The following is a 27,491-nucleotide window of genomic DNA, read 5'->3' on the forward strand; positions in this document are numbered from 1 at the left end:
ACTGTTGGTTCCATATAAGGCTCTGGTAAACAGGATATGGTAATCCTGAAATTTGGTATTTGGATCACAGTGATCCAATCCAATGTTCCTTTAAAAAACTGGCATAAAAGTAAGATGGATTCCCAAACAGTTGAAGGTCAAAATTACAGTTTCAGTGCAGCTTCAAAACGTTCTACACGATCCCAGACGAGGAATAAGGGTCTTATCTAGAGAAACAATCGCTCATTTTCTAAAAATTTTTTTAAAATTATTTAAGTTTTAACAATAAATGCTCATCTTGAACTAGCTCTCTTCTTCTTCTTCTCTATTAGAATTCCGGCAGTGTAGACACTGCTAAGTGTATTACTGCCCTCCACAGGTTAAAGCGATGGTTTCTCTAGATAAGACCCTTATTTCTTGTCTGGGATCGCTGTAAACTGTAATTTTGACCTTCAACCATTTGGGCTCCATTGAAGTCCACTATATGGAGAAAAATCCTGGAATGTTTTCATCAAAAACCTTAATTTCTTTTCGACTGAAGAAAGAAAGACATGAACATCTTGGATGACATGGGGGTGAGTAAATTATCAGGACATTTTACTGTCTATCAAAACATAAAGTACACAGCCAAGCGTAGTTCGATTCTCGAATAACCGACTCTTCTGAAACGGTTCAAAAGACTCATAAAAGCAAGACCAGTTTGAATCATTCTGAGGAATTCTTCAAAGAATAAACTCGCTGCATCCATAGGTGTGGTTCCTGAATCAACATCTGACTCACTTACTGAAATACAAGTTTACTTTTGAAATAGAGCAAGTTTCTGCACTTGCAGTTCATAAAACCTAAATCTGACCTCATTACTGACTGGATGTTCATATGACAGCATAGACAGATTTTTAATGATGATATTTAAATAAAAACAAAATACTCCAGCAATAGCTGTTCAGACTGATGTTGTGCCGCTCCACAGCGCCGGGTGGCGGCGGATGACATTGAAAGTGAATGTTGACAGAACAGCAGCACTATTTACAATGCACTGCAGCGTGAAGCTGGTGGGAAGCATATGGTACTCACATTTCACTTTTTAATTACATCATTTTTGAGTTTTAAGAGTGTCCATATCATGCTAAATTAGGCGCAGGTTTTTTTTGTTTTTGTTAAAGTTACGGTCGCAGCATTTATTTCACTTCCGCATCTGTTAATGTAGGTAAAGGACGGATATTTTGAAGAGAATGGAGGATAACAAGGTAAAGTCAAAAGTTACTACACTGACCAACTCCTGAAATCAACGAAACTTAATAATGTGCTTGATTTATTCTCATTCATGGCTGTATCTCATCTGTTTCTACAGAATTGCACAGGTCCTCTTATGATTGCGCTGCAATATAATGACCTATTTGACTTGTTATCAATCTCAACGTCTACAAACACAGACGCACTACCCAAAGGCAGAGCATTCACGTTTATTAAGGTAGGAATAAAGTTATTGGGTGTGATATATCATATTCATGGCCATATTCAGATGAGATTTATTATGAAACGCTTGCTGTGAATACAGGCTGTGCAAACGGTGAATGAGAGACTTGTGGACCAGAACAAGACTGAATCTTTGCTTTTTGAAGTGATTCTCATTGCAAAGGAGTGTTCAGAAGAAATCAAAATGAAGATAGTTGAGAGTGTAAAGCATTATGGTGAGTTCACATTGGTTAATATGATGCTTGCATACATATAAAATTAAACTATTTTTCTCTTTTTCATCAAGTGGTCATTTTAGGTTCTCCTAAAAATGTGCAATATTTAATAATACTTGCCCCTGCTATTTGCAGTCCTGTTAGTTTTTTTTTTATTCGCTTTGGTACTATTTTCACAAGTAAGGTAAGTATGTACATTTTCAAAACTCTTAGTACTCATATCCCAACAGATCATCAAAAGTGCACATTTCAGCATATTTTCAATTGTTTTAGTACAATACACAAAATCACAAAGTATCCTTTTCATCCTTTTCAAGTGTTTCAACTATATAAGTGTTTCATTCACAGTAACTGCCTTTTATAATGCTATTACTATCAAACTTTTGATTTGCATCTCTTTTCGTTCAGTTTAATACATCTGTCTATTATTTAATCCAACTGAACTTAATGGTTAATCAGTGGTACACCTATATATTTCTATAGACATTGATTCTATAGGTATAGTCTCTATAGAAATTATTTGCAATTTTGGATATGGATAATCAAATGTAATGAATTATAAGCAATTTATCTTAAATGATGACCACAATTTTCAAAGTGTGTGTGTGGTCCTGCAACATTGCATTGTGATCCAAATATCACAACAAGGATGGTAATACCAGTAATTTTAGACCTTGTTTGGACTTTTTTTTTTTTTTTGTTCCCATGAGGAAAACAGCTTATAAATCAAATGAAATGATATTTTTCTAAAATGTAAAAATGCAGAAAGTTTTCTGTGATAGGTACGTTTAGGGGTAGGGTTAGTATAGGGGATAGAATATACAGTTTGTACAGTATAAAAACCATTACGCCTGTGGAGAGTCCCCGTAAACCACATATACCAACGTAACGTCTATAAGATCAGTTATAGATTCAGTCATATGGTACAGTGAGAACATTTACTGTATTGGCAGCAAACTCTGTTCTACTCAAAACCTCATGACTGTCATACTTCACACCTTTTGATAACACACTGAATACATACTATTACAAACATTAAGGATTTTCTGTCAATTATGTAATTTAGGTAATGTAAGTGTATTTTCTAATTGTGGCATCTGTAACCGTTGTAAATATTTCAGCAACAAGGGCGATTTGAAACATGTATCTTGCATTGTTTGCTATTGAATTAACTGATTGTTAAAGGGTTAGTTAACCCAAAAATTCTGTCATTTATTACTCACCCTCATGCCGTTCCACACCCGTAAGCAGGCCCGGTACTAGGCTTGCTTGACTGGGGGGGCAATCACAAATTTTGGTAGGGCAGCATTTTCTAGGCTAATATTCATAGCTAACTTCTTGTTTTTTTGATTCATCAAGAATCGTCTTGTGGCTAACAAATTATAGGCTATAGCCTAATTTGTACTGGCTATGTAGGCCATGTGAATTATTTATGGACATAATAAGGGGCGGAGCCAGACATTGTAAACATTCGGGGCTTAACTGAAATCTATATTTGTCCAATGACATTTTAATTTACTGACATGAAAGGAGCGTTTTTTGTAGTATTCTTGGTTAAAGTTCATAAAATGTACATTATATACCATCATCTAGGGGGGTCCGGGGGCATGCCCCCCCGGTAAGAAATTTTTGTGTATTTTAAGGTTAAATGCATCAGTCTGGTGCACTTTGGAAGCTCAAAACTGAGAGCTTCAACCCATGTACAGAGTGCAAATGGAACAAAGAAACAGCATTGACTTGTACCTGGTCATGAAAGAGGGCTCAAACATCTTTTTATTTGTGATATAGAGTCTCAGTCTACATTGTATTTTCGGATGCACACTTCTCTTTAAAACACGCAGCACAGAAACCTCAAACCTGAAAGATTCAGGGCTTTTGGAAAAACATTTGGGGTTCCAGCCCCCTTAGCCCACCCCTAGCACCGCCCCTGGATATAATGTTCAAATTATTCATTGTTAACGAAATTACTGAGGAAATGTTCGCTGACAGCTATCTCAGCATGCAGAAAATATGTTCGGCTGATGCAGATGTGATCCTCATTGTGATATTTTTTTTAGGCTACTTGCTTGAAGATTAGGTGTACACTTGTTTTCGACGTGTTTTCTGATTAATGTTCGTTACTTCCCAGTTCGCATGTTTTTGGATTTTAAGTCCATTTTTGTGAGATTAAATATCATTATAAGCATAATATTCACTTTTTTTTCTGTGATTAAAGTGGCCGATCCTTATTCAATAGATAAGACGTTTTTAATGTTTATGTAGGCTTATTCATTTTTATTGTTGGCTGCACATTTTTGGGGGGGCACAAGGAAATTCTAGAAATTCTAGCCCCCCCCTAGACCCGGCCCTGCCCGTAAGACCTTCGTTAATCTTCGGAACGCAAATTAAGATATTTTTGTTGAAATCCAATAAAATTAAAATATTTTTCATGCTATTTTTATGTTATATAATTTGTCAAAATATCTAAGATTTTTCATAATATTAATAAAACATTGGGTTTGTGCTGGTAATACTTAAAAATATATTTTTCTACACCATATTCTTATGCAGTTGTTGTTAAAATATGATAAATGAAGTGCTTATTTATCCCATATGCTTATTTCTTTGCTTTTTTCCATCACCAGGTCTGGAAATAGGCAAATTTTATTTTTGCAAAAAGGAAGAACTCATAAATACTCTTCAATCAAACAAAGTTAAACTGTTCATCTCTACTGACAGGGATGATGTCTGTAAAGCTCTGCATACTGGTATATCACCTCATGATGCATGGACGTTTAACAGGCTATTTCAAAGAAATTGATTTTGAATGCATTAAAACACATTAATGTTGGCACATTTTGTTGAGTTTAGGAATTCCAGCTGCTTTGCTGTATGATCAGGCTGATCATCATGTCCTCAATCAGCTGAAGGTTATTTTGTCAGGTGAAGTTATTGGTTTCTCTGAGGATTCACTTGATAGTCTATCAGATTTTGGATTCAGTGAAACCCAAATCGAGACCTTCAAAGCAGCAAAGGTAAATTATGGAGTATTTGTATTTCTACAACTGATGATACGTCATCTTTTTTTAAATAACAATGTACATTATTCATATTAACCTAGTCTTATGTTATCAGATCTGCATGAAGGAGTTTGCCGTTTTGATCGGTCAGATGAGGAGGAGGTTCGGGCATGAGAACAGCCCTCTCTGCACATGTGTCTTAACCACGTGGGGCTCTCGAAACATCTGTGCCACAGCCATAAAAACTCTTCGGGAATGGGGTCTGGATGTGGACGAGGTGTACTGTCTGGCTGGAGCTCCTTGCAGCCCTATATTGGCTGTAGTTAAACCCCACATACTGTGGGATAGTGGCCTTCACAACATGACGGACTCTTCTGCCCCGTGCTGAGAGTCAGTAGCACTAGGCTGGACACACAAGTGTTGCTTTCCTTTCCTTTTCATTTTAATCAGGTGCCAATTCTGTACTCGCTGTTACACTTGACTTTGCATTTACTATTCAAAAGGGTTATGTTGTAAAATAAGGAGGATTCATATAAGTTGATTTGGGTTTAATAGTGTTAAATAGAGATGCTATATATAGATGTTTAGGGGTTTATATGAACTGTTTACAAAAAAATACATGGTACATAATAGACAATCAGCACATAATGTCAGAAACAATTTAAAACAAGTTTAAATATCCCCAAAATCTACTGAAATCAAATGCAGTACAAGAAAACATTTAAGCAAAATCTAAACATAAATGATGATAGATATTATATATACACTGAAAATACCAAAATCTAATTCACAGAGTTAACATGCTTGCACCATCATTAAAGTTGATCCTAACATGGCTTTGGTTGAAATTCAGTAAGGCACTACTCTCAGCTAAACAGCCTGTGATTTCATTTTTTGGCTCAAACAAATTATGTGAAACATGTAATAATATTAAAGGGTTAGTTCACCCAAAAATGAAAATAATGTCATTTATTACTCACCCTCATGCTGTTCCACACCCGTAAGACCTTCGTTAATCTTCGGAATTTCCTCTCTCAAGATCCATGAATGTACTAAAAACATTTAAATCAGTTCATGTGAGTACAGTGGTTCAATATTAATATTATAAAGCGACGAGAATATTTTTGGTGCGCCAAAAAAACAAAATAACGACTTATATAGTGATGGCCGATTTCAAAACACTGCTTCAGGAAGCTTCGGAGCGTTATGAATCTTTTCGGATCGCTGAAATCCTTGGCGCTCTGAACCGCTGATTCAACACAAGATTGTTTTGAAATCGCCCATCACTATAGAAGTCATTATTTTGTTTTTTTGGCGCACCAAAAATATTCTTGTCACTTTATAATATTAATATTGAACCACTGTACTCACATGAACTGATTTAAACATGTTTTTAGTACATTAATGGATCTTGAAAGAGGAAATGTCATTGCTGGCTATGCAGGCCTCACTGAGCCATCGGAGTTCAACAAAAATATCTTAATTTGCGTTCTGAAGGTCTTACGGGTGTGGAACGGCATGAGGGTGAGTAATAAATGACATTATTTTCATTTTTGGGTGAACTAACCCTTTAAAGGGATAGTTGACTCAAAATGAAAAGTCTCTCAAAACACTGATACATTTTTTAAAATGTGTTCCACAGAAGAAAGAAATTCTTACAAGTTTGGAATGAATGACACGGCTAAGAATTTTCATTTTGGGTGAACTATCCCTTTAAGAGTAAAAGTACATTTCAAGCAATAATACTTGTGTATTTGTCAACATCAGTAACAATTTATGCATATATCAACAATAATGACACTGGCAAAAGTAAATTGTCATGCAGTAACATATTGCAACTAAAATAGGTGATTGTCTTTGGCTCAAAATAGTAAAACACTCATACAGATTGATATAAACATAAAAATCAACCACAGTATGAAATGTAAAAAAAGAAAACCAAAAAACCTAAATATCACAGGTTTTGAAATCTCAGATGGATCTCTAATAACAGTAAACACAAATGTGAAAGTTGCACATTCATACAAACATTTTAGAGATTAAAATGAGAATACAAAAATATAAACTCCCAAAGTAATTCATCCTTCATCTAATAGTTTTTATGTGACAAGGCTTCAGGTACCACTTTCAAACAGTAGACACTGCAATGATACTATACACATATGAAAATCAGAATACTTTTGTTTGTATTTAAAATGGTATGCAGTTTTACCAATGGTTCTCCTTTATGCTGAGCATAAAGAATAGCAAAGAATAAAAATAATTCAGCAAAAAACATATATGGAGAGGTTTTTAAAAATCTGAAGTGATTTATGGTCCTCAAACGTAGATGCCTTCAGGATTCAAACCTGAGGAGATTGGACTATGGAGTCCACGGATGCTGCCAACCACTGGATAAGATAAACCTGGTCGTTTCAACGAGCCAGTTAATGCAGCAAAGTCTGGGAAATGAAAGAAAACAATTAAATTACATCTTATTAAAGAACTTTGTCTTGTATCTCATTGCACTAACAAAGATTTTAAGAATATAAGGTATAATCAAGGTCAAAGAAGAAAATAGACTCGATGTAACTGAAACTCAGAATGCAAACAAAATGAGTACAGTCTTGACCAGATACACATCTTTGCTTTACTCCAGTTACTTGTTTGGAATATCATAATACTATTTCTGCAGTATATAGTATGTATACAATGCATAGTATGCCACTTTTCTGAATACATGGAATATGCGAATACATCAGGGCACACTGAGTTAAATACAGGACCCCATAATGCAATGCACTTGATTCATTTCCAGTGTGAAAAAAAAATTATTATTTGATCAGATAGCATTAAGTAGTATGGAGGCTAATATTTCATTCCTATATGTAGCCAAGCCTTTGGGTAGTGTAAACCAGGGGTGCCCAATCCTGTTCCTGGAGATCTACCTACCAACCGGTGATTTCCCACAGCGGTGGTAAAAAAAATTGCCACCGTCACAGCCATAAAAGTTTCCCGGGTGAACGCTATGCGGAACTTTTCGGAGAGAGCACAAATGCATTGAAATGTTTTTTCGCCGCCATCTCATATTCTTTCTAACACCATGTCCCTTTAGGGGCTCCGTAGAGCACTATTAATCCAGATTTGGTAATCTGAAAGGGCCAGTTGTTCAAAAGTAATCTGATCAGATTTCGGCCATTGGATTGGATCAAATCTTGAAAATGGGTTGTTCAAAAGGAAAAAGGGATTCTGAAATCAGATTAGATCACGGAATCCAATCCTAGTTTCAATCTGGATCAAACCTTCAGTTTGTGTTGTTCAAAACTTGTCAGTAGGATTTGGATAACTTTGATCCAAAAAAACAGGATTATCCTGATCCCAACAGGGGGTAGGATTTCAAGGTGGATTCCAGGAGGAAAATGTAGTAAAACTTTAAAACTGGTCAAAAAATACTACATTTTTATCATGTAATATACATCACATTTTTTTATTTTGCTCTTGATTAGTTTAACTGTTAAATAAATTAGAAGTAGACATTAACCTACATATTTAGCCTTTCGGTAACCTACTGTAAAGTAAGGTTCAAAAGATTTTGGTGCCATAAAACAATGCCCAAACAGCTGTAAATATCCAACAAAAATATTATATTTAATTCAAAACCCATATTCTTTCTATCATCATGTCCCTTTAGGGGCTCCGTAGAGCACTGGTAATCCAGATTTGGTAATCTGGAATAGTGTGTATCTGGATCATGGTGATCCAATCCAATTTTTCTTTGAAAAACCAGCACAAAAGTAAGATGGATTACCTGATCCTGGATAGCAAAACATGGGATTTCCAAATCCAGATCATTCTGATCCAGATTAAACTTTTTGAACAACTTGCCCAAAAGGTGTGTATCTGGATCAGGGTGATCCAATCCAATTTTGCTTTGAAAAACCAGCACAAAAGTAAGATGGATTATCTGATCCTTGATAGCAAAACATGGGATTTCCAAATCCAGATAATTCTGATCCAGATTAAACTTTTTGAACAACTGGCCCACAAAGATCTTAATTAGCTGCCTCAGTTGTGTTTGATCAGGGTTGGAGCTGAACTTTGCAGAAAGGTAGCTCTACAGGAACAGAATTGGGCACCCATGTTGTAAACTGTTTGGCCATGACTGCAGGAATAACACTTACAATACCAACTCCAACCACACGGTGGCACTTTGTATTAGTAATATAAACGCACAAAAAAAAGAATCACTTTATACTTTAGTGGCATCTACAAACAGAAGGCTTGCAACTGCAATGTGTTTTTTTTTTTCTTCCTAGGATTGACGTCATTAAAGTTAAAAAGAAATAACAGATTTTTTTTGTACTGGACAGAGTAAATGATAGAGGTAGGACTGTTGAGTCAATCATTGCAACTATAATCTGTCACGGCACACAACTCTCAACAGTGCTTCTGAATCACCCTCAGCCTTATATGGTTAAAGGAATAAAACATTTAACTGTCCTCCCCACAAAAAAACTTTTTTTTTATTTTTTTTTTTTTACTTTTTTAAAAGCAGACTACAAGGGCCTGCAGTTTTGGCACTGCACGAAATTGAAACCAGATGTGGTCTTGCCATTAATGACACTTTCTAAAACGCACTTATTACTCATTATGTTTGAGGTCTTGTCGTCATTCATGCTGAGTGCTAGCAGTATCCATACTGTATGGAGCTATTCTGAACCACAAACTATTTGGTTCTGATATGGGGCTTTGGATATGTTGTCAGTAAAAAAGATACCTTTATCTCCAGTTGTGTTGCTAGAGTCCTCATCGCCAGGCTCCACGGGCAGAACTGTAACTTTGGTGCCTGTTTGTTGGATGAACTGCTGAAGGTTTACCTGCCTCAACTCTTTCGTCAGCTGCTCCAACTCGTACTGACTCTCCTGGTGGAAAGAGGGAGGAGAGGATACTAAATTGAAATGTTTGTGTAGTGTTGCAACTGGCATTAAGCCTGCAGCAATGCGATAACAACTGGCTAGTAACAATCCTCCAATGTACTTACAAAAAATTAGCTCATGAATCCAAACACATGCATAATTTTTGCATTTAAAGCAATCACAAATGAGAATGTTTTAGACAGAACCCTCTTGAAAAGAGCAGCTAAGACCATCATGAATGTCTATGCTAGTTAGTGCCAGTTTGGTCTTAGTCTAGTTGGTAGTCTAGTTCATCATTTGTTGAAGCTACTGTAGTCAACCGGCATGGAAATTTTGTTGGTTTAATTACTTAAGAAGCCTGATGGGGGACAACAATGAGTCAAGGTTTGGCTGGTTAGCCTAGTCCAGTTAGTCCCTGCTGGTAGATGCAGATATTTTTGGATGGCTCTTTAAAGTGTTAAGTAGAAATGCTCCCCGCTGCCTTTGACATCACAGCTCAGGCTAGTCGCTAATGAAAGACTTCACATGTTCTTGTGGAGCCTTCAGATAATTCTATTAAACAGCATTATCAACACGTTTAAAGGGTTAGTTCACCCAAAAATTTAAATTCTGTCATCAATTACTCATCTTCATGTCGTTCCAAACCTGTAAAACTTTCATTCATCTTTGGAACACAAATGAAGATATTTGTAATGAAATCTGAGAGCTTCCTGTCCCTCCTTTGACAGTCTACGCAACTACCACTTTGATGCTTTAAAAAGTTCATAAAGAGACCGTAAAACTATGAGTTGTTTAGCATTATATGATGAGGCTTTTATTCACATATAATAAACATTGAGCAGCGAACATAGAAGCTAAACCGAACCTGCTCGACGCATGAGAACAACCCTCTTCCAGATGCTCAAACGTGCTGAATGAACCTCATTGGTTCTCACACATCAAGTGAACATGCTTAAGCTTCCTTTTACCATAAATTATGTGTGCACTGGTGAATGTTTATATGTGAATAAAAGTCTAAATTAAATCTGTTCATGATAAAGCGATCGTGTCTCTTCAGAAAATTTGGACTAAACCGCTAATTTCCTATGGATTATTTTTACAATCTCTTTATGAACTTTTTAAAGTGTCAGTGGATAGAAATCTCTCAGATTTCATTAAAATATCTTCATTTGTATTCTAAAGATGAATGAAAGTCTTACAGGTTTGGAAAGACATGAGAGTAAATGATGACAGAATTTTCATTTTTGGGTGAATTAACCCTTTAAAGCAGGGGTGGGGATCGAGCTAACCTTGGGGGTTGGAGCTTAAACTCTTTAGGACAATGGCCCTCCGGGATCAATGTTCCCACCCCTGCTTTAAAGGCTGCAATACATCACTTGACTTTTAAAACTGACATGACTTGTAATTACTAGGCATCAAAAACTTGCTGAATTTGTAAATGGTTACAGTGAAAAACTGGGCATGATACACTAAACGACTCGCACACTACCAAACTTTCAAGGTCATTCCGAACACAACAAACTCTCACAGAAACATGCCCCTCATTGCTAAGAGATGCATGATAATTAAAAAAAAAAAAGTCTTCTAAAATTGGCTCAAAACATGTTTGATATCCTCTGATTGGATGGATTCATAGTCTGAAGCTAAATACATTTTTATTTGCAAAATCTGACAGCGTCGACTCACCCAGACTGCAAATTAAAGTAAAACTCTGGGCAAAAGTTGTGCAGTATATTCTGTTTTGGTGCCCATGAGCAAAGACGACTGAATTAAAATTGCATACTTCTGGGGGGTCCTGCACCAGCTGAACAACTGCCACTAAGCTGAACGGAAATCGAAAATGGTTTAATCCGGGTATTGTAGACTTCCTTGTAGCCAGAATACAACATACACAAATGAAAAGCAATGCTTGTCTTTATAGCAGAAATCAGAAGCACAAGACCACTGATTACCATTGCGCTCTTCTAAAATTTACATATGGATTACTCCATTTTTGGTTTGTTAACCTTGACATACCTGCAGTCTCTTGCATGACTCAGCCAGTGAGCGGTCCACTGCTCTTGAGCTGTTTTCAAGCTGGGCCGTGTGCTGAGCCTGAGCCTTGAGTTCTGCTTTCACTCTCTGAAGTCTAGCCTTCACCTCCCCTTCACTGGCCTGCTGGGTCTCTCTGATCTCTTTATGCTGCCTTTGAGCCTCTATCCCTGCCTCTACACCCTGCAGAGACATCATCCGCTGTTCCAGATCCACCTCACAACTGTGCAGCCGACTACTCAACTCCTGAATTCGTTCCTGTAGCTGCCTCTCGCTCTCCCGCTCGATCTGGAGCTCAGTTGCCCAGAATTCCTCTTCCTCGATCTCCACCTTGTTCCTTCGCACCTGCTTTTCCAACCTTGAAACCTCCTCTGTCATCTTCACATACAGTTCGTCATCCTCTAGTCCAGCTCTTTTCTCAGTTAACATCCGAAGCTCTGCCTCGTATGCCTCAATCCTGCTGTCTAGAACTGAAAGAGTCTCCCTTTGCAGCCTCACCAGTTGGGTAAGATCCTCCACGCGTTTGCCTGATAATCGAGGGGACATTGATGGCGAACTGTGGGCACTTCTCACTAAAACCTCTCGTTGTTTGGCACTACTGTCGCCGAGCCTGCCTCCACTCAGGATGTCTCTCAGACTGCGGGGCACACCAGTGAAGGTCAGAGATTTGCGCCGTGGCTCACGCCGACGGAGGGAGCGGTCACCTGGAGCTCGGAGCTTGGCCATCAGTGGTAGGCTCTGTCGATGCAAGCCACGCTCTGGGCCCCGAGGAGTCAGCCCTTCAGTTGGGGGGTACTCATTGAGAGAGGGGCCCGTGCGGTGTAGGATAAACTGCACGTCACCGGCATACTGCCCCCACGTGTTCAGAGAGGCCACCGGACTCTCGTGAGGAACAAGATGTCGCTCGGTGTCCCTCCATTTTTCAATCAGTGTGTAGCGTCCTGTGCGACCTGTAAAAAAACAATCAAGTTTACATTGCTGAATAAGACTGCCAATAAGATTGGAACCATAGGGGTGTAGCAATATATCGTGTCACAATATATCGCAATACAAATATGCAACAATATGTATCGTGGATAGTGACAATATGTACTGCGTATAGTTCACCAAAACTGAAAATTAATGAGAAAAATTCACGTTTACAGAGTTTTAGTGTCAGTACTACATTAAATTAATAAATATATAATGCTGAATAATGTATAATAATGCACCGCAATAAATTATAAATATAAGCATCGGTTTAATGATGGACATACACTTGTTAATGCTGATGGTGAGGAATTACAGTTGCAACATCTCATGATGAACGTCATACTGAGTAGTGTATCACTGAGAAACATCCCGCTCAAGTCATCCTTACGATGGAGGTACCGGTTGAATAACTAATTCTAACAATGTTTCATCATTGGACTCGTGGTCGGATTGATATGGTAAAATTGATGCCATCGTTACGGTCTTTACAAGTGTACAATCGCTAAGCTTTAGGAAGCCTCCGGAGCTGAATCATTTATGGTAATGGGCGTTTGTTTTCCGCACACGCTGTAAGCGGTAGACTGGGCCGTCTGGCCAATCATAGCAGAGCAGGCTCGCGGAAAGGAGGGATTTAGAGAGACTGAAGCATCAGACGAGTTGTTTGAGGATCACTGAAAAATGTGGTAATGTGCAATGTATATTATGAGAAAAATATAGCGTTTTTTGACCTTTGATGCATGCAACCTGTTATAGGAGACCTCCAAAACAAAATTAAAGGGTTAGTTCACCCAAAAATGAAAATAATGTCATTAATTACTCACCCTCAAGTCGTTCCACACCCGTAAGACCTTCGTTCATCTTCAGAACACAAATTAACACTTTCAGTGCCCAGAAAGGTACTAAAAACATACTTAAAACAGTTAATGTGAGTTCAGTGGTTCAACCTTAATATTATAAAGCGCCAAGAATTCTTTTTGTGCGCCAAAAAAAAAAAAAAAATAACGACTTTTCAACAATATCTAGTGATGGGCGATTTCAAAACACTGCTTTGAATCTTTTGTTTCACATGATTTCAGCAGTTTGGCAGTTTGACACGCGATCCGCTGATTCAAAACAAAAGATTTGAAGGAGTGTTTTGAAATTGCCCATCACTAGATATTGATGAAAAGTCTTTATTTTGGGTTTTTTTGGCGCACAAAAAGTATTCTCGTCACTTTATAATATTAAGGTAAAACCACTGTACTCACATGAACTGTTTTAAATATGTCTTTAGTAGTTTTCTAGGCACTTAAAGTGTAAATTAACTTCCTGCACTCACTGAGCCATCGGATTTCATCAAAAATATCTTAATTTGTGTTCCGAAGATGAATGAAGGTCTTACGTGTGTAGAACGACATGAGGGTGAGTAATAAATGACATTGTTTTCGTGAACTAACCCTTTAAGAACCTTTAAAATAGCATAACAGGGGCACTTTGAGTAGTCTGTGCATAGCAGCTTTGTCTTTAATAACATTTGATTTCGGCCAAATTACAGAAAAAACCCTGATTGACTGCATATAGCTACAGTAAACTTTATAACCTGTAAGTTAATGAAAACCTAACACGATGATGCACTTACTGCCTCAAATGCGGCCATTCTAATGACGGACAAAACATGTATGTCTGAATTTCTCAGAAATTCGCTGGTCAAAAACTGTCTAACTTCATTTGAAGCTTTATTTTGGCAATATGGTAATAATATAATGACACACGCAAGTGTCCGACAATATATAAAGCCACAATATCAACTCTGACAATGTGGTGTTTAATTAATAATATATATGTTTATTTATGTATAATTATAATGATATTTGCCCCTTTTTTACATTTGAGCCCCTGCACTCTCTGCACGTCCCTGCTACATTACCATGGCAAAACAACGAAATAATTCTTCATAATACGGTCAGAGCAAGATATACATTTAAAATAGTGAGCAATTAATTTTTTGTACTATTTTTCCTTTCTGGAAAAAAGATTCACATTACTCCCAAAACTGTGAAAGAGGATCAAGGTGTTCTTAAGAGTTTTTTCTTTCAGTAGAATGAGTCAGATTTTCCATGTCAGTGGGCACTTTGGTTGCGCCAGTGCGTTTCACACTAATACAAGAGGGGGCCCTTAGATTATACCAGTCTGAGTGCAGCTGAAAATAGAATCAAACGGTGACGTCGACAAGTAAGGTTTGAATCAAAAACGTATTGCTTTGGGTCCCACTGGTGATGTAATTAACTGAAATCAGCTTTGTAGACCATTTGTGCCTTTCCTTAAACTCCTTAAAATACGCCTAATGTCTTAGACAAGCTGTTCAACTAGTCTCAAGCTGTTGGAAAGCCAATACAAACTCTCCTATACGTAATCTTCTTTTCAATTATAAAATGGATGATGATTACTCAATCAACCTGGATGCCAGATGGTTTCAGCATTTATGGCATCTGTGTTAGCAACTATAGCTTCCATGATTTAAGTCTTCCATCCCACTGTTGGGGAGTAGTTAAAGCTCTTTTCCAGTAAAGAGCTATTTTTTCAACAGATAGCAGTAGCATGACAGAATTCTTTATCACTGTTTCTTATTGTGCTACTCCTTGTGTGTTGGAAAGCCTTATTCATTTTGGTGAATCAGTTTGTTCAGATGATTAATTTCATTTAACTATTTGAAGGCTTGTTCCAATTGGCACTCTAAGCCCTCACTTTAGTCCACATTTTTTAGTGATGTAATGCCGCTTTTGACTGTCAGGTAGAAGTCTGCTCAGCAGAAGTGGGTGCATTGCGGTTACAAAGAAGTGCTCGTGAGCCAAACCTAAAAATGACAAAAGGGACACCCTACGGTTTTACGTAAACGAGGACGAGTATGTGGCATCCATTTTAAGACCACAAGTGTACATGAAGTTTGTCTTTTGGAACAGGACCTAAATAGTATTCCCAAAAGTCTCTGTGCAGAGTTTAAATTGAACAAAATAAAAATAAGTTTCCCATCATGAATATCACTTAGGATAAATCAGTTTTATTATTTGTGTTTCATGTAATTTTAAGTGTTCAAGTTTGATAATTGTCTGATTTGTTAAGTCATACAAGTTTGGAATGACAATGAGGGTGAGTAAATGATGAAAGCTTTAATTACATTTTTTTAGAGATGCTTTTACAGCAGATTTGAATTTTGTTTGAATACATGATCATTATTTTCCTGTTTATCACTGTAATACAACTTCCATACAACTTCTTAAAACATGAAAGATTACATTAAAGGTGCAATTGAGACTCCTTACCAATGGCTTGAGCCAGAGCAATGACCACTTCCTGGCAGGTTGTGGCCTCTGTGACCCCACAGACCACACGCTGAACTCCATCAACCCACACCTTCAGCTCCATCCCGGGTCAAACTCTGCAGGGTCTGGGGCTGCTGGTCTGTGACGTCATTCCGTTCTGCTCCAGGGGTCCAGCGCTACAGCTGTCACCCCCTCACGGAAACTCTGCAAATGTACAACACGGGTTAGGAGACACCTGGGAATGATAAAAGTTTAGGCGTGTAGTTTGATCTTGTATTTTTGTACATTTTTAAACAGGACCTATTATGATTTTTTTATATTTTCAACTTTCTTTTGTTTGTAATGTTGCTGTTTGAGCATGAAAAAAGGAAAGTTACAAAGCACAAAGTTTCTGAAATCCCTGAAACACCTCGATTGTAGTCTGGATTTTTCTTCTGGGAACGAACACGTCACAATATTTCTCCTTAAAATGAGGCCTGGTTGAGTTGTATTAGTAGTGTGTTGAAACTCTACATGGTTATGTAAGGGGTGTGACACTCAAAGCGCTTGACCAATCACAACACACTGATCCAACTGACCAATCAGAGTGCACTAAGCTTTTCTTCAGAAGTGGCTTCATAGAGACAGGAAATAAACAGAGCTATACTGAGAGACTGGGAAGAGAGTAGCTGCAACGATGTAAAATATGTGAAAAATAATGATTTTGAACATTCAAGCATGAAAACCTATGGAAGCTTGTTTCTGCAACTAAATAAAAAATAAAAAAAAGATACTTAAAACTTTTTATCTCACAATTCTGACTTTTTTCCCCTCACAATTGCGAGTTTACATCTCGCAATTCTGTCTTCTTTTTTCAGAATTGCAAGATATAAACAATTTGCGAGAAATAAAGTCAGAATTGTGAGTTATAAACTCAATTTTGAGTTATAAACTCACAATTGCAGGATATAAACTCGCAATTGCGAGAAATAAAGTCAGAATTGCGAGATATAAACAATTCTGAGAAAAAAGTGATTGCGTGTTATAAAGTCAGAATTGCAATATATATAACTCGCAATTCTGACATTATAACATGCAATTGTGAGTTTATATCACGTGATTCTGAGAAAAAAAATTCAGATTTGTGATATGTAAACTCGCAATTGTGAGAAAAAAAGTCAGAATTGGGAGATATATGAAAAGTCGCAATTACCTTTTTTATTTTTTATTCAGTGCTGGAAACAAGATTCCATAAAAACCTATTCTAGTAGACCCCAAAAACAAAATCAAAGCATAATATGGCCTCTTTAAAGGGTTAGTTCACCCAAAAATGAAAATAATGTCATTTATTACTCACCCTCTTGTCATTCTACACCCATAAGACCTTCATTCATCTTCGGAACACAAATTAAGATATTTTTGATTAAATCCGATGGCTCAGTGAGGCCTGCATTCAAAGCAATGACATTTCCTCTCTCAAGATCCATAAAGGTACTAAAGACATATTTAAATCAGTTCATGTGAATTCAGTGTTTCTACCTTAATATTATAAAGTGACGAGAATACTTTTTGAGCGGCAAAAAAAATAACGACTTTTCAAAAATATGGCTCGATTTCAAATCACTGCTTCGGAGCTTTACGAATCGAATCAGTGACTTGGAGCGCCAAAGTCACGTGATTTCAACAGTTTAGCCGTTTGATAGAAGATCCGCATCACTGATTTGATTCGTTGAGCTCCGAAGCAGTGTTTTGGAATCAGCCCATCACTATATTGTTGAAAAGTCGTTATTTTGTTTTTTTGGCGCACAAAAAGTATTCTCGTCGCTTTATAATATTAAGGTAGAACCACTGAACTCACATGAACTGATTTAAATATGTTTTTAGTACCTTTATGGATCTTGAGAGAGGAAATGTCATTGCTTTGAATGCAGGCCTCACTGAGCCATCGGATTTAATCAAAATATCTTAATTTGTGTTCCGAAGATGAATGAAGGTCTTATGGGTGTAGAATGACATGAGGGTGAGTAATTAATGACATTATTTTCATTTTTGGGTGAACTAACCCTTTAAGTCAAAGACACCATGTTGACTGGTATTTCGTTTAGCAAGTCTGTTCATCACACAAAGCTGCAAATGAAACACATATGGATTACTTATATGGTGTCTTTTTTTAACTTTACAGCAGAAGAAATTCAAATGGGTTTGGAATGACATGAGGGTATGTAAAAGATGACAAAATGTTCATTTTTGGATAAACATTTGGATAAACTCTCTTTAACACTATTCTTTTGCTGCTTTATTTTCTTTTGTAAATGCAAACAATTTATTCCCACAAGAGTTCAGTACTCTGTTTTCAACTGAATGTTTACTTTTAATGAAGTATCAAAGTGGCATTTGTGGTTAGAATGCCATTAAAAAGAACTTTCATATACGATTTTCTAACCTTTTTTTGGTTTGTTTGCTAAAACAAATATCCATTAACTTTACAAATCTGAAATGCATCTGTCTCGGAACAAAGACGAGTGTTATAATGAGAGCCTTTCCTAATCAGGAAAGCTTTGTAAAAGGAAATGACTGTGCTGTTAGCAGGAGACCTCTGTGCTTCCAGATGGACACATTTCCTTCCTCAGATTTTGGACTAGTTGAACAATCAGCTCTTCTTTCAAAAAACAAAAAAAAACAAGAGACTGCTGTCTAAAAAAATTATTCAGTCACTTTCAAACAACAACTCACACATTCCTAAAATAGCATATTTTCCAAGAAATGAACTGGCCATGAATCTGCGCTTTTTGTGGAGGTGTGCCGAAGAGGAGGAGGATAACATGAAAAACAGTTGGCCACAGTGCGGATGTCCCGCTGGATACAGCGAGACCAGCTGGACCCGATATTGTGTTCCTCCCACTTCTGTGAACAGGTACAATTTTAGGACGACGGGTTGGCAAACATGCACGCCTGAGCAGATCTTCAGCTTTGCTGAGAAAATTCACAAAATCAAGTTTATTCTCTCGGCAAAGTAAACGTTACACATTTTGTGTTGAAAACAGTCTGAGACTCGTCTAAGATTTATTTGCAGATTTATTGAAGCAGTGTTGTTAATAAGACAAAGCAAACAGTTAGAGGGTTATCCAAATTTGTTCAACATAAATCAAGCTTCACAAATCAGAAAGACATAAGACGAGTGGAATCAAATGAGTTAATTGAGAGGACACAGCAATAGTGCAATAACACAGCAGAGTCAACTAGAATATGCAGTATAGTGCTCTCCTCATGCATGTTAGCCATTTGTATTAGCCAAACATCTAAACTCTAAACTATCTAAACTGCAGCAGATTTACAAAACCAAAAAAGGCAGTCAAGAAGGCAAGCTTCAGAGCATTATGAATCAGTGTGTCGAATCAGCGGTTTGGAGTGCCAAAGTCACGTGATTTCAGCAGTTTGGCGGTTTGACGCGATCCGAATCATGATTTGACACAAAAGAGTCATAACGCTCCGAAGCTTCCTGAAGCAGTGTTTTGAAATCGGCCATCACTAAATAAGTCATTATTTTGTTTTTTTGGTGCACCAAAAATATTCTCGTCGCTTTATAATATTAATATTGAACCACTGTACTCACATGAACTGATTTAAATATGTTTTTAGTACATTAATGGATCTTGAAAGAGGAAATGTCATTGCTGGCTATGGAGGCCTCACTGAGCCATCGGATTTCAACAAAAATATCTTAATTTGTGTTCCGAAGATTAACGAAGGTCTTATGGGTGTGGAACAGCATGAGGGCAAGTAATAAATGACATTATTTTCAGGTGAACTAACCCTTTAAGCAAAGACAATACAATAGTGATGGTATGCCTGATACAGAGGCTTCGAAGCCTGTGTCGAGAACTTCAAGGGTTAGTTCACTCAAAAATGAAAATAATGTCATTAATTACTCACCCTCATGTTGTTCCACACCGGTAAGACCTTTGTTTGTCTTCGGAACACAAATTAAGATATTTTTGATCAAATCCGATGGCTCAGTGAGGCCTCTATTGCCAGCAAGATAATTAACACTTTCAGATGCCCAGAAAGCTACTGAAGAAATATTTAAAACAGTTCATGTGACAGTTCAAGCTTCGAAGCTTTACGAATCTTTTGTTTCGAATCAGTGGTTTGGAGCATGTATCAAACTACCAAAGTCACGTGATTTCAGTAAACGAGGCTTCGCTACATCATAAGTGTTTAGAAATTTCAATGGTACACCATTGGGGGGTGTGACTTTAACAGTTTGATACACGCTCTGAACCACTGATTCGAAACAAAAGATTCGTAAAGCTTCAGAGCTTCATGAAGCAGTGTTTTGAAATCGCCAATCACTAGATATTGTTGAATAAAGTGATTTTTTTTTTTTTTGGCGAAAAAAAGTATTCTCGTCGCTTCATTTTTAGTACATTAAGGTTGAACCACTGTACTCACATGAACTATTTTAAATATGCCTTAAGTAGCTTTCTGGGCATCTAAAAGTGTTAATTATCTTGCTGGCAATGGAGGTCTCACTGAGTCAATGGATTTTATCAAAAATATCTTAATTTGTGTTCTGAAGATGAACAAAGGTCTTACGGGTGTGGAACAACATGAAGGTGAGTAATTAATGACAGAATTTTCATTTTTGGGTGAACTAACCCTTTCAGGTACTTCCCATCTGAGCTCCTTATTGAGGCTTGTGTTGTTTTAGTTCGAAGCCTCATTTGAGTGCAGTGCTTCGAGAAGAGGTTCACTTTTGACAGGACGCTTCAACTATAAGATGTGTCAAACTCTCTCTCGAACTTGAGGGTTGTCAGTAGTTGGAAACGGTGAGTTGGAGTGTTCGGTTGCTATTTATAGTTCACTTTTACACTACAATAGAGCCAGCTAGAAAGACAAGGTGTTCACCCATTTGGGAGGTTTTTTATTATTATTATTATAATTATTATTGATCTATGCCAATAAGGTATGTATTTGTAGGTTGATTTCCCTGTCAGGTCTTAGCCTAATTATTGTGTCATTTCATAGTGTCAAGGCTGGGGAGATATCAAAAAAGAAGAATCGACTCAGCCTGAAGACAGTGAAACACTTCCCTCTGCCCTCTGTCCAGTCCACCTTAATCACTTTCACCCTCTTTTATCAAGTCTACAGAAATCCATTTCTTAAACAAATCCACTGCCCACATACAAAATTCATTTTCATTTTTTTATACATGTGTTTATGTGTGTATATGTTAATCTATCAAGCCTTTGTGAACAATGTAGCACACATTTTGGTGCTGTCACACACCTGACAATTTTCTTCCTGCACCATATTTGCATTGACCAGCATCAATGTTTTCTCCAGATCTGCTGTACAGATAAATGAACTAAATTAATAACTACTGATTTTTTACAACAGAATGAATCAATTCTGAACTTACTGCAATGTAAGCTGCAATTAAACTGTAATTTTGACCTTCAACCATTTGGAGGCCATTGAAGTCCACTATAAGGAGAAAAATCCTGGATTGTTTTCATCAAAAACCTTAATTTCTTTTCGAGGGCATGAACATTTTGGATGACATGGGGGTGAGTAATTTATCAGGAAATTTTCATTTGAAAGTGAACTAATCCTTTAAGCTGGACAATGACACCATTTTCTTCTAGAGCTGCTGTGCAGCCAAAATTATTTTCCTCTCATCACTGTAAAGCTGCTTTGACAAAATCTGCATTGTAAAAAGCACTATTTAAGTAAAGGTGACCTGACTCGAGAAATGAACCACTTTTCGACACATCTGGCTGGAAAGTTTCAAAGCTTCATCTTGCCACCACTACAATACAGGACAAACAGAAAAATCAAACTGCTAAATGAAGCCCCAAACAAGACTCAGGTGAACATAATCAATTAACCAATGAGTAACCACAGAAACCAACTAGCAACGGGAACATGGGAACCAAAGTAAATACAACATAAGAGTCTACAAAATCTGTTTCACCCACAATCTAAAGTCCACTTACAACAGGGCAGGTTGGGCAAACAAAATAGTAATTCTGACTTTTGAAGTTTCTCATAATTCAGAGTCCAATTTTTTTTATCTCACAGTGTGACTGTAGATCTCACTGTAGCAACATAATGTGTGATGTTTTTAAAAAAAAAACTTTCTTACAATTACCTTTTCATTTTTTTCAATTTTTGGTTTGAATTCAGATTTATATAAGTTTTATTTATATAGCACTTTTCTATAACCCAATATCACTTTACAGAAACAGTAACTTATAAATATTATCACATTATCATATCACATAAAATGAATGTTAAATTGACAGCACCAGTTTTATATATTTGAATTGAAAAAAATATAAAAATCTAATAAAATTGGTGCCACTAGGTGCAGAAATACTTTTTTTCTCCATTGATTTAGTACAACAAAGCTGCTGCTTTTTTGACTCACTTTATTAAGATTTTTTTTAAAAACTGCTGTAATACATTTTTATAAGCAAAATTTTTGTTAACATGCCAAAATGAAAAGATTATGCATAGTCTACCTTCATACAATTTATGTCTTTTGCTCTCCATATTTCTTTGAAAAGGTTCTAATATCAATACACATCCGTTCTTTTCATCTGTTCATTATGTTTATAGAGCTTTGAGTTTGGCTCCAGAGGAGGGACAGGGACGATTTACTGACTGTATGGGGCACTGGGCTGGAAAAATAAAGCACTGCTGCAGCCAAAGACCACAGCTTCAAGACAGAGCTCCTCTCTGAATGAAATAGTACACCCGTCCTGCACTAATAAAATCTGCAAGCACACAAAATTATACATAAAAAACAATGTGCAGTTCTCAAAGGACAACTCTGTTCAGGACTGAAAACCAGGTGGTTAAAACACATAGCTTTCCATGTTTTTCTACTGAAGTCTTCAGTTGAAGATTCTTTGTAATTGAAAAATAAAAATTTATGAATGTCACGAGTATGTTAGTTCCATTGTTTTAGAGTATGTTACATTACAACAATGTACTAAAAACGAAAACGTTTTTCCTTTGTCTTTTTAGCATACAGACGTCAATGTAATGAAAAATGATTAAAAACACTGTATTCTGCTACCAGGCCAGTAGTTGGCGATGTCACTTTGTAAAGAAAAACTACGCACCTGTAGATTGAACACATAATACGCATTTGCATGACTTCACCGTTTTCACAAATTTGCATTTTTGTAGTTTACACGGAGATGTGAATGGTATCGTTTTTCAAAAACTATGTTACACACCTGTCTCCAGTTCTATTGATTATCCTTTTTGTGTATTTAAGCCCTTAATTTTCTTTGTTCAGTCTCATCTATGTTGAACGTAGTTATGATATGTATCTCCTGAATTTCTCCTGAATGTTATCTATTGGATTTATGATTAAAGACTTTCTCTGATTTCTCTGAATCTCCATTGTTGTGCTTAGGGATGTCACTTTCCATAAATTCCCATAATCGATCGTAGATAAATTAGCGAACAATTAATCGAGGAGGGGGCTACTAAGGGTCTGTTTACACAACATGGTTTTCAACTAAAAATAGAAAACTTTATGCGTTCTGGCCGTTCATTTACACGACAACGGCATTTTGGTGGCCAAACTTTTGAAAACGGGTCACAAATTGTACGTTTTTGAAAACGATAATGTTATCATCTCCATGTAAACTACAAAAGCGTGAATCTGTGAAAACGGTGATGGCATGCACACTCGTATTACATGTTTAGTCTATCCATCTTATTTTTTTTCGCAGAAGTAAGATGTTTTCTGTGAATGTGCAAGACTTCCAATTTATTAGCCGCTATAGGGGAATAACAAGAAGAATATCAAAGTGAAGTAAACTGTAAAAATAAGGTGGACAGGCATGCGCGAGGCAAATGCTCTGTAAAAGAATGCGTATATGCGTAGGCACATAGTCTTTCTTTACAAAGTGACATCGCCAACTACTTGTCTGGCATGTGTAATACAGCGTCTTTAGTCGTTTGCGCGGATCTGTGTGAATGGGGATAGTTTTGATAATGTTGTCATCTGTACAAACTTTTCAGTTTTTAGTACATCATTTCCTCCTGTGTCTGCTGCACGTGTTTTGCGCATGAGCCACATGCACCTCAAAACTACACACTCCAATGATGACCTTGCTTAAATGACCATCAATAAGTTTTATTGATTAAATTCTTATCGTCGATTAATCGTTAGCATCCCTAGTCATGCTTTGACTATATGACCAATCTGAACAATGACATAGAAAACATTTTTTTACAAACAGGCTGTTCTGGATAACTTACATAGGTAATTCATAATTAATCTTAAAAATAGATAGTTTAGTTTGAGATTAAAAAAAATGAAACTGCTTTTATCCAACATTTTATCAGAACATGCTTTCTAGGAACCCAATCCATGACCTTGCTTTCACAGTGCTCCACCATTTCTGCTACAGTAACCCGATCATTTACAGACAAGATATAATAATCTTTTGCACTGAATAATCAAGACATTATTTCCAAGAACTGCACAAATGCATGCACTACTCAACAAAAAAGTGCCTTTTCAGTTGCTTTTTCAACCCCGTAAGAGGTAGTACACTGAATGTTTCTGGTTTAATGCGGAGACATATGGCATGGTAGAACCCCTGTAAGAGCTCTTCTGTCTGAGCCAAAATGAAGAAAAAAAAAAAAAGATGGTTTATTACAACTGGAGCATTCACTGTTTCATGGCTCCAGTTGTAACAAACCATCTTTTTTTCAGTTTTCCCCAGTTGTAATCTTGCCAAATTTCTAATTTTTGATTTATACAGGGTTTGGAATAGTTCAGAATCCAGGCTGCCAATGCGAGGACATTCAAATCACATTTTAAATTGGGCCATAAATTTATACAAAAATTTCCCACTTGGAATTGTCATGTAACATTCACCATTTCTTCATCACTATTTAGGGGTGAGATACTCAACAAATGTCAAAGATGTGATGTTTGTTACACGCTGCATATCATTTTCCTTCCATTTTGCCCTTCTGTGAGCAGATAAATGTTTTGTCCTTCATTTTTACTACCCTTTAGCGTCTACGATAACAGATGGAGTCCTGCAGCCAATGGTCAGATGCATTGTGGGTACATTTTATGTGTTCCTTCCTGCTAACGCAAAAGTGGCCTGCAGCCTGCTGTATTCTGACATTTTTCCAGCAGCGATCACTGAAGCAAGGAAGCCCAGTTAACGGATGACTTCACGTCTGCTGCATATATGTTTGACTAAATTAGCCAAAATCACAAGGGAACCAATGCTGTCATAGTACAAGATGTACTATCAAAACATGTGTCATTTAAATACTGACCTCTATAACAATAACAATGAATCAGATCACAAGACCATATTTGTTGTCTTTTTCACAATGAAAGAGCAGAATATATAGAAAAAAACAACCTGAAACACAGTGCTTGGTAAAGCTAAAAGAGCCACAGAAAGTCAGTGACAGTAAAATATTCCATGTCCTTTACAGGATTAGTTCACTTTCAAATAAAATTTTCCTGATAATTTACTCAGCCCCATGTCATCTTTCTTTCTTCAGTCGAAAAGAAATTAAGGTTTTTGATGAAAACATTTCAGGATTATTCTCCTTATAGTGGACTTCAATGGCCTCCAAACGGTTGAAGGTCAAAATTACAGTTTCAGTCCAGCTTCAAAGGGTTTTAAACAATACCAGACAAGGAATAAGGGTCTTATCTAGCGAAACGATCAGTCATTTTCGGAAAAAAATGTAAATGTATATGCTTTATATAAACAAATGATCGCCTTCCAAATGCTTCCGCCAAAACCGCACTTTCGTATTCTTCAAAAAGCTTACGCTGTATGTCCTACGCCTTCCCTATTCTACTTAAGAAACTGGTGCTGCATTCGTTCAGTAAGAAGAATAATCCTGGAATGTTTTCATCAAAAACCTTAATTTCTTTTCGACTGAAGAAAGAAGGACATGAACATCTTGGATGACATGGGGCTGAGTAAATTATTAGGAAAATTTTATTTGAAAGTGAACTAATCCTTTAACTGACATAAAACTACAAATGTAAAGTTTTTCTAACAAATTATGATTATTTATAACACAAACTCTGCCCTACAGTCTTGTGGACGTCATAAAAGCACAAGCAAACGTCACATGTCCACGTCAAGTGTGGAAATTAAGAAGTACTCGAGCTACAATAGACATTTTGAACTGTTTTGTTCAGGTCACCAATCTTAATCAGGAAGAGGCTGTGATGAATTTGATTGCCGCCCCACCATGAGCACTCCATTCAATCATCTGCACATCATGCTGAGCACAAGTGATCACTTAGTCAGTCTAAAACGAGCCCTGCAGAAGTCAATCAAGCACCATTTGTGAATATCTCAATGAAGCACTTGAGAAAACGACTGTCCATTTGGTGACTGCACTGCTGGAGCCAACTCTGACTTCATCATGATGACATCATCCCACACGAAGACTAAAGTGAGTGTGAATGATATGTACAATGCCAGAATAGCATATTAATAGTGTCAAATAGGACAAAGAATTGTGAACATCTCTATTCAGAATATCACATCAATAAACTACTTACGTCTGTATCTTTGATCTATATTGTAGTTGCTTTCTAATCATCAGTACGGAGTGAAGGAAACGCTCTTGCACCGTAAAATGTGACTGAGGCTGTTGTTTGCAGACAGAAAACAGGTATAAATTCTACTGGCAGTGATTTTGTAACGTCTCATGGGCTAACCATGAACTGCACATCTCAAATTAACTCAACTGAGTAATATCCGCTCATCATTGCTCATACTTCTGATTCAGGCATTCACATTTTCCCTCGGGAATCACTAAAGTAAGATAGCCAACGTTTTCCCGCCAGTTTAACTGTAATCCTTGTCCAAAAATATAAACAACACACTTCATTTCAACTTGCTTATTAAAAGCATTATTGGCAAGCATTTCTCTTTTCTGCTTTGTCCATGATTTAGAGAATAATTTGTGGTAGTGCTTATACGTGTTAGTGATTTGAACAAACTGCTCATCCTAAATCAAACTTTAGATTGCATATTTTGTACGGGAGCTCACATTTTCTTCTTCAACTGCATAAAGGCTAATTTAGAAAGATACCCTCCAAATATTCCTTCAAATGGGAAGTTAACTTTACATACAGTGGGTACGGAAAGTATTCAGACCCCCTTAAATTTCTCACTCTTTGTTATATTGCAGCCATTTGCTAAAATCATTTAAGTTCATTTTTTTTCCTCATTAATGTACACACAGCACCCCATATTGACAGAAAAACACAGAATTGTTGACATTTTTGAAGATTTATTAAAAAAGAAAAACTGAAATATCACATGGTCTTAATTATTCAGACCCTTTGCTCGGTATTTAGTAGAAGCACCCTTTTGATCTAATACAGCCATGAGTCTTTTTGGGAAAGATGCAACAAGTTTTTCACACCTGGATTTGGGGATCCTCTGCCATTCCTCCTTGCAGATCCTCTCCAGTTCTGTCAGGTTGGATGGTAAATGTTGGTGGACAACCATTTTTAGGTCTCTCCTGTCTTGTTGGAAGGTAAACCTTCGGCCCAGTCTGAGGTCCTGAGCACTCTGGAGAAGGTTTTCGTCCAGGATATCCCTGTACTTGGCC

The 27,491-nt window shown here is 36.9% G+C and overlaps 2 protein-coding genes across 3 annotated transcripts in view; one reads left to right on the forward strand and one right to left on the reverse strand.

The window, feature by feature from the left end:
- Positions 1–903: 903 nt before the first annotated feature.
- Positions 904–5,581, forward strand: LOC125247727 (cytosolic 5'-nucleotidase 1B). Of its 2 annotated transcripts, XM_048159180.1 has the most exons (7): positions 904–1,045; positions 1,187–1,226; positions 1,331–1,450; positions 1,538–1,670; positions 4,295–4,417; positions 4,521–4,684; positions 4,785–5,581. In XM_048159180.1, exons 2-7 carry the CDS (start codon positions 1,212–1,214, stop codon positions 5,055–5,057), a joined length of 828 nt encoding a protein of 275 aa, XP_048015137.1. In that variant the 5' UTR covers positions 904–1,045; positions 1,187–1,211; the 3' UTR covers positions 5,058–5,581. The 2 variants fall into 2 exon arrangements, with proteins under 2 accessions (XP_048015137.1, XP_048015136.1); XM_048159179.1 differs by having other exon boundaries at positions 950–1,226.
- Positions 5,582–6,699: 1,118 nt separating this feature from the next.
- The window catches only part of LOC125246536 (ras association domain-containing protein 8), a 28,254-nt gene continuing 7,462 nt past the window's right edge, over positions 6,700–27,491 (reverse strand). Inside the window, exons 2-5 of the mRNA XM_048157479.1 lie at positions 15,867–16,070; positions 11,581–12,545; positions 9,426–9,570; positions 6,700–7,110 (exon numbers count right to left, since the gene is read on the reverse strand). Of these exons, the coding sequence (XP_048013436.1) occupies positions 6,989–7,110; positions 9,426–9,570; positions 11,581–12,545; positions 15,867–15,969 (1,335 nt within the window). The 5' untranslated portion in view covers positions 15,970–16,070 and the 3' untranslated portion in view covers positions 6,700–6,988. The remainder of the gene's footprint in view (positions 7,111–9,425; positions 9,571–11,580; positions 12,546–15,866; positions 16,071–27,491) is intronic.

The sequence above is a fragment of the Megalobrama amblycephala genome, linkage group LG15, assembly GCF_018812025.1.
Source record: "Megalobrama amblycephala isolate DHTTF-2021 linkage group LG15, ASM1881202v1, whole genome shotgun sequence".
NCBI lineage: Eukaryota > Metazoa > Chordata > Actinopteri > Cypriniformes > Xenocyprididae > Megalobrama > Megalobrama amblycephala.

Coding starts and splice junctions, on each gene's coding strand:
- LOC125247727 (XM_048159180.1), top strand. Junction 1,671..4,294: donor TGAGAGTGTAAAGCATTATG/GTGAGTTCACAT, acceptor TTCCATCACCAG/GTCTGGAAATAGGCAAATTT. Junction 4,418..4,520: donor CTGTAAAGCTCTGCATACTG/GTATATCACCTC, acceptor TGTTGAGTTTAG/GAATTCCAGCTGCTTTGCTG.